Genomic DNA, 10,207 nt, shown 5'->3' with positions numbered 1-10,207 from the left:
ACTTGTGGAGTTTCTTTTTGTTTTKTKTTTTAATTGAAAGCTTAGACCASCTTTAGACCTAGCTAGCAGTTCCRCGTGAGCTAAACCTAAATATATAGGTCCAAATAAGGCTATGTATAGACTTAACACTGACCAGCCCATGCCTAGTCATGTTTAAAGATAAACACGTTGAATCTATGCAGTTGTATTTTCAAKAAGTGCAAGTGAATTATCCGTTCTAACCTTAGTTGATGTGAAAGCAACATTTCCATTAATGACACCTTGAAACAGTRACTACTCATCTAGTAAGACTGAAACAGAGCTCTGATTGTGCTATTCATGTGTGATCATTCAAAAAACAAAAACCCTTTTTAAAAGTTCACCCAAAGAGCCGAGCGTGTTCATWTAAAATGTGAGGATATTAAACTGTATAAATCAAGCACCAAAAACTAATCACTGACAAAACGCCTAAAAGAAGTCAGAGAAAACAAATTCAAAACAAACTACTGGTTGAAAAAGCAGTTTTTTTTGTTTCTTTTCTTTTTTATACAGTGTCAGCATACACAAGCACCTCTTTTCAAATAAATGGGAATTCAAGGTCTACAAACACGGCCACGAGAACAATTGATTTGAAGTCATGCGGCTGCAGTGACACAAGGAAATACTTTATATTATAAAAAGGGCTGATCTCTAAAGCCATTGACTGCAGTATGAAAAGGTGAAGAAAAATGAGAAAATTGGTTCAATGTCTATTCTGATATGTCAGTTGTAGAAGGTNAAAAACTAATCACTGACAAAACGCCTAAAAGAAGTCAGAGAAAACAAATTCAAAACAAACTACTGGTTGAAAAAGCAGTTTTTTTTGTTTCTTTTTTTTTATACAGTGTCAGCATACACAAGCACCTCTTTTCAAATAAAGGGGAATTCAAGGTCTACAAACACGGCCACGAGAACAATTGATTTGAAGTCATGCGGCTGCAGTGACACAAGGAAATACTTTATATTATAAAAAAGGCTGATCTCTAAAGCCATTGACTGCAGTATGAAAAGGTGTCGTTTGCTCCCCGACACTGACAACACATTCGGCTTCAAACTCCAACAAAAGTAGCTTTCATATGGAGACTAATAAATCAAGCCGTCACACTAATGGTCAGTTTCAGGGCAATTTTTTTATTAGAATTTATTTAAAAGAGCGTTTTCTGATTCTTCAACCACCAAGTCAACACGTTCAGTAGAAATATGGTTGTGCTTGACAGACAAAACTTAGTTTAGAGTTTCATTTTTAAAATATTCTTTGCCTCTTTGAGGTTTTATTTGCACTGCGTCTAAACTACAAGAACAATTTGTCGCTTTATTGTTTCTTTAATTAAACACCAAATCAAAGTATCAAATCCAAATGCACCGATTTTTCTTCTCAAAAATATAGCATTTCAGTCATCACAACAAAATAATAGCAATTCTATAAATAGTTTTCCTTAATCCTTAACAAATCACGAGTACTCCAGTGACTCCAGTAAAGCAGGTTGAGCACATTGAGCCTTTTGTAGGCATCTTCCAGTTCCAGGAGGAGAGGGCGTCTAAAGACCCTCTGCTTCCCATCAGGCATTTCAAGCATCACAATTTTCTTTCAACAGGCTGATGGAGACAGAGTTCACTCCCAGCTGAGACAATAGGCAAATTTTTGTCACGGTGATGGCCAATAAGGTGGCCAATGCTGTCAAATATATGATCTTTTGTCCGTACCTTTGAAACGGAAGAAAACGGGTGTTAAGAATCAGTTTTGGTTTCATGCTCTAAAACCAGCTTTTTATCCTGTTCTTACCGTGCCTTCAGGGTCCACAAGCAGTAAATGTTTGGCGAGTCCATTGTGCATACCAGTCAGAACGTAGGACCCTGGGTTGGTGGTGCTCGTGCGGACAAGGAAGTCCCCATCGCTCTTAAGCAGTTTCTCAGCATCACGGCGGCTCATTTTGCCATGGTACCACGTCTGACCTTCCAGCTCCTCTTGAGTGCGGAAAGCCAAAGATCGGACAAGGAGAGGGCTGGAGTTGTCAACAGAAGCTGCCTTCTGAAGGTTGGACACTTGAGTCTGGGACTGCCCAGGGGCCAGTGGCTGGGACTGAATGGCTTCCTCAAAGGGCTCTAGTGCATGAGAGGAAAGGAAGAGTCACAACAGAAAATTGTAGTTCATATGATTGTAAAAATATTTTCGTATTGTGTCATTTACGGAAAGTAGGCCGGCCATTCTGGGAAGGTTCAGCACTTTTCCATGTATGTCCATTAGTAGATAACAGCTCTCAGTGTAGTTTACCGGAGTCCCAAAGTCTGAGAAATGGCTTGGTAACCATTTCTTGTCAGAGAACAGTTTGCAGTTTCCACCGTGCTGACTGAAATTTAACTTAACTTCCCAAAAATTGTGTTCAAACAAAATTCACTCATGATTTTACAAGGGGCAATTATATTTTTCACATAAGGTCACAGTGGTTTGGAGAAGTTTAGATTTTGTTTTTCACAATTTGTAAAAATCTACAGAATCTATCAGGAAAAAAGCTAATTATAGATACCCAAATTCTCATAAAAGTTTACACAAGAAAAAAACCAAAACTTGCTTAATCAATTTTAGACTATTTTTGACATAAGTATTCAAATTAATTGTCAAAAACATTTATTTTAAGGCTTTTCTGTTTATCTTAAAACAGTAGTACTAGTACACGTGTAATAATAGCACAGTTTTATAAAGCAAAAAACTTTATACATAATTAGATGATTTTGGCTTTAATTAGGTTTTCCAGCAATTGATAACAGTTCTCATATCATACATAAAACTACAAATGACTTTTACCAGCAATTGTTTCTGGACAAATACTCGGTTATCCACCTGACGTGAGAGCTAAATATGTAAGAGGGCAGATAAGTAGTAAAACAGAGTGATGCAATGGCCCAGACAAACCTCAGACCTCAGCCCTAATATGTGGCAGTAATACTGAAACACTGATTGTCAAAAAATGCCCACAGACCTCAATGATCCTATGCAGAACCTATAAAGACAAGAGATCTAATTCCATCAGCAAAACTGTGGCAGGCAATATTGAACACTGTTAAATATTTGTTGTGGTCTCTAAACCACAACAAATTCAGTAACTTGTATCTACAACTTATTAAATTATAGGGATACATTTTTGACTGCATTAAAAAAACAGCTGCAAGAAAAATGGCACAAACTACAGAACTTTGATGAGAGCTTTAAACTTGTACGTTCTTTGTATTTTAATCAACACAATTGAACTAATCTCTTCCAAAAATATTGGGCCGAAAAAAATGTTTTTTCACAGTATTCCAAGTTATAATCTTCTAATTTTATTATGCAAAACAAATGGTAACTAAACATTAAATAGAAATGAATCGAGTCTTACTCATGTCAAACAGGTCCTTCTGGGGGCTCCCTTTGCCTGCCTCTACTATGCCCTTTGTGGCATTTTCTGCTTCAGCCTGGAGAGCTGCAAGCACCTGGGCATCAATCTGCTGGGTGTTGACGTACATGGGCATCTCCGCTGCTTTTGGTGTCTGACCTTTATTCTCTGGCAAACTGCTGATATCAAAAGATCCTGAATATTGAAAGAAACGAAGCCAAAGTCAGCCTGATGAAGTGACAACATGGTCCAGGAGTAAATACGTGCTTACTGTACTGGAGTGTTTGGTTGTTCCTACCCTGCTGCAGGAAGATGGCTTTCCTTTCATCAGCCCAGTTTTCACAATGCCGTCCCTGGTAGTACGTCTGATCCACCGAGCCCGGACCAATCTGATCAAACGCACAAGCAGTGAATTTATTTCTCAAACAAAAACACATACAAATCATAGTAAACATTGTCACACCTAAATGTTTCAGATCATAGAATACATTTTAATAATCAATAATAACCTGGATAAATACAGAAAATGTATTTAAAATGATGATATCTTTAATAAGAGGAAGTATGTATATTTGCCCTCGTTAAATTATGCATCAAATGTGAATAGCCCTTTGTATTGGGAAGCTGATAACTGACCAGGACAAAATGACACAAGAAAACGTTCCAAGACAAAATGTTGAAATGTTTTAGAAGGTGTGTGTCTCCTTATGACAGATAAAACACAACAATGTTTTGGGGGAAAGATTGTACCGACAGTCAAGCATTTTGATGAAGCCGTTGTTCAGCATCAAGAACCGTCATTGTAACTGTAATTTGTGCTTTGCACCAAAATGCTAAAGAAGAATATCCTGCCATCAGTTTGTGACCTTAAGCTTGAGAACAAGATTATCTTTGTCCGATATGACATTTTGTAACAGTCTGAAACATTTAAGTTGACTAAAAACACAGACAGAATACTTTTTAATGGCATTGTAGTCTCAAGTCAATAGCATATAAAGACAAAAAGACTGCTATAATCTTAGCAAATTTTTTTTGAATGAGGTGCCGATTTATTTTTTGTAAGACAAAACCTGTACACACGATTGTTTTATGGTGCTTTAGAATATTATCAACCTTCTACCTGGCCTCCTTCAGATGCTGCGTTCTGATTCGTCAGTCGAGTATCAATAAAGCCTCCTTGGGGTGGCATTTTGCCGGGGATGTTGTTATAATAAGGATGTTCTGTTGACTCCTCTTCTTCCTCTGTCCATGCCAACTCCTCCATGTTTAATACTCTGGAAAAAAGCATCAAACATGGAAAACCATTACATATATATGGAAAGCAGAACCTAAACTCTTCACCAGCTCAAATTGAACATTCAACAGAAATGTTTCTTCTTAGAAGTTATTGTTTCTCTTGAGTATGTTCTTAAGAAACGTTTATTCACCATAATGTTAACATTGAACTCATATAAAGATTACAATTTCTATTTCAACCATATTAAAATATTTTCAGTGTTTTATTACTTTTGAAGACACCAATTTCACCTTTCAAATCACAAAACAATGTTTATTTGGGCTTACTTACAGAAGCTCTTGTTCACAATTTGGAACTGTTGCATTTACCAAACAACTGAAGAATCCTACCATAAATGTAGGTTTTTCAGAACAGATTTTTGCTTTAAAGACTGTTTATTTTATTTATAAAAATGCTAAAAATAAAAGTATGTTTAGTAAGTTGCTGGTCTTTTTAATTTTTATTTATTACACGTTCAGCTCGAGTTTTATTTGAAATAGTCCAGCATCTAAACAGTAGTGAAATGGTCTGCCCATTTATTCCATCTATTTGACAAGGAAAATTTTAAAAACAAAACAAAGACAAAGCAGGTCAATTAAATCTAAATCAGTGTAAAAGCAATTATAAAATAGAAAATTAAGAAAAGCTAGGGAAAAAAAAATAAATCTTTCAAATATCCTTTTTTTTTTCTAAATATACCCATATTTTTCCCAGACTTTTTGAGACCTGTATAAGAACAATTCAAACATTGATATTGAACTTCTTACCTGTCATGGACTGATGACATCTTGCTTGAGGGACACTGCAGGTACTGCTGGAAGCGAAGGTCAAACGCCTGGCCGATGGTGCTGATAACATCCTGAGCGAGCCCATCGGCACATTCGAGGATGTGACATGCTGAGAACGGTCAGATTACAGCAGTAAAGAACATGCTGCACATTAAACCATTTTATGAATGTCAGAAATGCATCCTCACCTCTTCTGTTGACTGGGTCCTTTGCTACGTAGGCAACATAATCTGTTGTATCCTACAAGAATAAAATATAACTTGGTAAATTCCACTGATATAATACTGCTAATGCATTGAAATAGGTCAATATCATGTGTTAAGTTGTATTTGACAGAGTGAGGTAATTTGCATTAAATCGCAGATAGACTCTTTAAAACATCTATGTTGTTAAACTGAAAATTAATGCTGGAAATACTTACAGGGTCTCCACCTGATGCAAAGGAGATAGACTGCATGTGATGGTTGGCAATGATCTGACAGAAGAAAAAAACAAAGAAAAAAAACAAATGCATTCGTAAACTGAATATTTTGTGCACATACGAATCGTTGTGAAATAAAGTTTAAAAGTCCCAAATTAACTCACCCATAATGAGTTAATTTTGGACATAATTGAGGATTGTTGGAGACTGACCTGTTTGCAGTCGGGGGTCATTAGGTTGAGGCTACTGGTGGAGATATTCAGGTTGATGGACATGCCAGCAAACTGGAGATTACTCTTGCCTAAAATGTTGGACAGGGCTTTGGATGGTGGCTAAATGGAGCAGGGGAAGAAATGGAGAGACAGAAGAAAAAATGTTATCGTTTCATGCAAACTGGGAAAAAAAAATCCCTAAACTTAAATCAACTTACAGATTTCTGACCCCCATCTTAAACTTAACTCAAAACAACAAAAGGGCAAATCTCCAGTCTGAATCCGATGCCAAATACAACTTTCATCCCATTTAAAAGAAGGTTTTTAAAGGGGAATGGGCAGATAAAAAGGCCAAAGTTATTTAAGATTCTCCGTTCTATGTCACCACCACATGTTTGTCACACATCCACAGGAACATCATCTAATATCAGAATCTCCATTCAGAGAAATTAGATGGTAATCATTCCATTTTTGTTATATTCCCTTTTCTGACATTTGAGGAAGCTTTAGAGAGCAGAATAATGATTCACATTAAGGCCCACAAACAGAATTCACTCACACTGCAGCTCAGCCTCCTGATCACAGATATTGTGAGCTACATGAGTCACTAAGCATTGTGCAGTGTGTAATACATCGTGGGTTGAAGCTACACCCACGCAGACATAGCGCCATTCGTCTTCATCTGCCTTCTCTGCCTCATTTCACATACAAGAAGGTAAAAGGGAGTGGGGGGGGGGGAGGGACAAAACACACAGAGGGGTGCTATAAATAGACCACAGAAGGGTAAATGAATATCTAATGTCCTTTACTCTTCTTCAAACTACTGAGCAGTTTGTGTATATTCTTCTGGGATCTGGACGGTGTTTCCGTTTGTCAGCATACCTTTCTTTTCCGCAGCGCTCCTTTAGTCCCAGGAACTGCTTCACACACCAGGCTGATAGCTTCCCTACAGGGAGGGTAAGAGGACAACCATGTTCAGTGTCATCAGCAATAACATGGATCATATTCCCATTATTACTTCAGTTTAATACTTACTGAAAATCAGTTATTGTGCAACTTTTTTTTATTTTAGTTTTTTATTTCAAATCTAAATCTGCTTTAAAAACATTCAATATTTCTAACATTAATATAGAGCTATAGTAATGAATGAATAAACTATTAATTGAGTAGATTTTATTTGTATTTTTTGACGCAAGATATTACAACACTATATTAAAAAAAAAGAATAAAACAAAAGTCATTATGAAAGAGGTGATGCAACACCTCCTGTAAGTTTTTAGGAAAGAATTTTCCTCCAATGTACTCCTGCCTAGATTAGAGGACCATGTTTAGATTTGAATGCATCAGTTTTTTTTCCCCACCAACTTTGAAGATACTTGACTTTTGTGCATATGACTGTCCTTACACAGATTAAAATGTGTTTGAGTTAACATGTTCATTTTCTAAATACCTATGCTTCAGAGGCATTACATTGTGCTTGTCCACAAGTTAGAAAAAGCTGTCCACTTTGCTGAAAATGATGATGGGATGATGTTTCAAACTTTCACACACTTTTGAGTAAGTAAGGATTCATACACAGAAGACAAGCACATGAATTAAAAAGTGATTAACAATAGGACTAATTTAATAAGAATTGTGCACAATTCAAAAATAAGAGACTTATCTTTCTGATAAATCTAATAACTTGTCTTCTGTAACTTATGGGGTTTTTTTGCCTGACATTCTGAACAAAAGAAAGGCCAATCATGTGACAGTTGGGCCACAGCGACATAGCTTTCCAAACTAATGATGCCAAGCTCAGAAAGTCATGCAGAAAAGTGGACAAGACAAACTAATTCCTATCAGGCTTTGTTTCACTGCACATCGGCAGCAAACTTCAAACATACTTATGGAGTCACAAAAACCTCCAAGTGATCAAATTAGAAGAGTTTACATCAATAAAAATGATTGCTTTACCCGTTAATGGACAATGATTTGAATGTCTTGTTGCTTAGATACACTAGAAAGAAGCCATCTTCATCAAAAATATGGCATGCAGGAATTTTGCAGCATTTTATTACACACACCTTTAATGAATCAATCATTTTTAATGTTTTATAATGACGCATACAATTAGATTTTCTAACTTGTGCAACTCTTATTAAAATGGGTTTAATTGTCTCTGTATTGTATTTTGCTTGTTACTTTTCTTGGAGGGGGGAGGGCTCATTTGGACTCTGACACAATAGAGCCACTGAGTCATTGTCAGGGTCTGAGTCACTTTAATCCTTGTGTGTCATTGATGCAATACACACACGGAAAGAAAAATGGGCTTAAAGAGGAGCTTCAGTCATTTGTTAATCAACTAAACAAGTAATTGGACTTTTTTTTTTAAGGTTAAACAGTGAAATATTTCAAGATGTTATCTTTTGTATACACTAATATTTTAATCCAACTTTATGCTCATTTTATATTCACTCAACAGAATCAACCACTACATCATTATGATTCAGTTCATTTTCACGGTACATAGCACAATGTTAAACATGTCTGTCTATTGCATGAAGACATAGATGAACATATTTAAATTGTAAACATTTTGTTGGCGTTTTGTTTTTTCACAATATAAGTTTTATATTCCAGCTTTGGGATCTCTACTCAGTGTAGAAAGAGTAGAAGTTCCTACACCGAGTAGAGGATGTTAGATTAAATGTAGCCGAAATGCTTTGTTTACAAACTGGACATGCAAAGATGTAATTAAACAAAAATGTTTGTGAAACAAAAATTCCGTTTTGTCTTTAAACTGTTGAGCTATGATTGTGACCTGGGCAGTGAGCCATATCGTCTATATCAAAAACAATCAGTCCCAAATATTTTTACATTTATTGTATTTGAGATACTGTTACCAGGAAATATTACAAGACAGCCATGTGTTTTAGTAATAATTATAGAAAGCAACCTAGAAGCTACCATTTTATTAAAAGCAACAAGCCATAAAACGCAAAAATTTGAGTGAATAAAAGCACACCATGTTTGAACATACCTTGTTATTTGTGACCTTGTAGTGAAATCCAAGGATCTCATCGATCGCAAGACTTCTATGCAGCCCAGATACTGCAAAGAATCAAGAATGAAAATTGAGGCAAACAAAACCATCATGCGTTTATGTAAATATAACATATTTGGTCAGGGAACAAAGATCAAAGTCACCACAGTCCTGTTGTGGTTTCATAATCATTGTATTCAAAATTTTAGTATTGGGTATTATACAGCTTGAGAAGCAGACAAACCTGGACAGGTGTTAAATGTGAAATAGTTGCGTCCTTCTGAGCTTGTGTATCAGTGTTGTATGAGATGCATACAGGCAGCTCAAAGTTAAATGCATCAGCTTTATTCCTTTCTGCGTCCTCGGGTGGACAGCTGTATTTTCATAAACATGTCCATTGTTGAGGAAAAATGACTATTTTTAGTGTTTAACACAGTTTAAACCTTTTAGAACGAATTTCTTAAGTTTGAACAGGTTTGTGTTAGTGATTTAAAACCCGAAGAACTATTGCTGGGTTAAGTATTTAAAGTACAAAGGAGAATAGAGGATCTGCAAGAGAATTTCGGCTCAGACCACTGGGGTCTTGTCATTAAAGACAGGAGGTCATAAATTAACATATGCAGGAAGGTGGAGGACATTATCACTTGAATTACTCTGACAAAGGGAACTTTGGTCGGTTCACGTAACCAGGATGAGAAGTCTTCCAGAACTAACATCTGACATGGTGAAAAAAACTGAATATAACAAAATGTTTTAAATCACTAACATTTAATTTGTAAGACATTTTTCTTAGTTATTAATAACATGTTTGACTAAAAATTCTATTATCTTGTTTTAGAATTAATTTAGTTAATGATGAATGTATTTAAAATTGTATTATTTCTGACTATATTAGAATCACATGAAAATGTTTTGTTTAGTATTAGAAAATACTTAGGTTTATGGTGAATGAATGTCTTAATTCATATTTGTTTCTAATTCCTAATTAGAAACAGGAATTGTACTTCATTATTTTCTGTTGATATATCTATTGCTTTTTGTTTGATATCAGGACTAAACTTTGGAGATGCTGAGTGCAGAAGAACAAATTGGGTTT

At 35.7% G+C, this 10,207-nt stretch overlaps 1 protein-coding gene across 5 annotated transcripts in view; it reads right to left on the bottom strand.

The window, feature by feature from the left end:
* Positions 1-848: 848 nt before the first annotated feature.
* The window catches only part of shc3 (SHC (Src homology 2 domain containing) transforming protein 3), a 24,250-nt gene continuing 14,891 nt past the window's right edge, over positions 849-10,207 (bottom strand). For all 5 annotated transcript variants that reach the window (XM_008424464.2, XM_008424462.2, XM_008424466.2 and 2 more), the window contains 11 exons: positions 9,109-9,179; positions 6,969-7,032; positions 6,087-6,206; positions 5,875-5,928; positions 5,642-5,693; positions 5,433-5,562; positions 4,510-4,663; positions 3,688-3,778; positions 3,393-3,584; positions 1,802-2,121; positions 849-1,722 (listed from right to left, as the gene is read on the bottom strand). In XM_008424464.2, coding sequence (XP_008422686.1) covers positions 1,594-1,722; positions 1,802-2,121; positions 3,393-3,584; positions 3,688-3,778; positions 4,510-4,663; positions 5,433-5,562; positions 5,642-5,693; positions 5,875-5,928; positions 6,087-6,206; positions 6,969-7,032; positions 9,109-9,179 — 1,377 coding nt within the window. In that variant the 3' untranslated portion in view covers positions 849-1,593. The remainder of the gene's footprint in view (positions 1,723-1,801; positions 2,122-3,392; positions 3,585-3,687; positions 3,779-4,509; positions 4,664-5,432; positions 5,563-5,641; positions 5,694-5,874; positions 5,929-6,086; positions 6,207-6,968; positions 7,033-9,108; positions 9,180-10,207) is intronic.

The sequence above is a fragment of the Poecilia reticulata genome, linkage group LG12, assembly GCF_000633615.1.
Source record: "Poecilia reticulata strain Guanapo linkage group LG12, Guppy_female_1.0+MT, whole genome shotgun sequence".
Taxonomy (NCBI): domain Eukaryota; kingdom Metazoa; phylum Chordata; class Actinopteri; order Cyprinodontiformes; family Poeciliidae; genus Poecilia; species Poecilia reticulata.
Note: the sequence above shows the minus strand (reverse complement) of the source record. Positions and strands in the feature narration are given on the sequence as shown.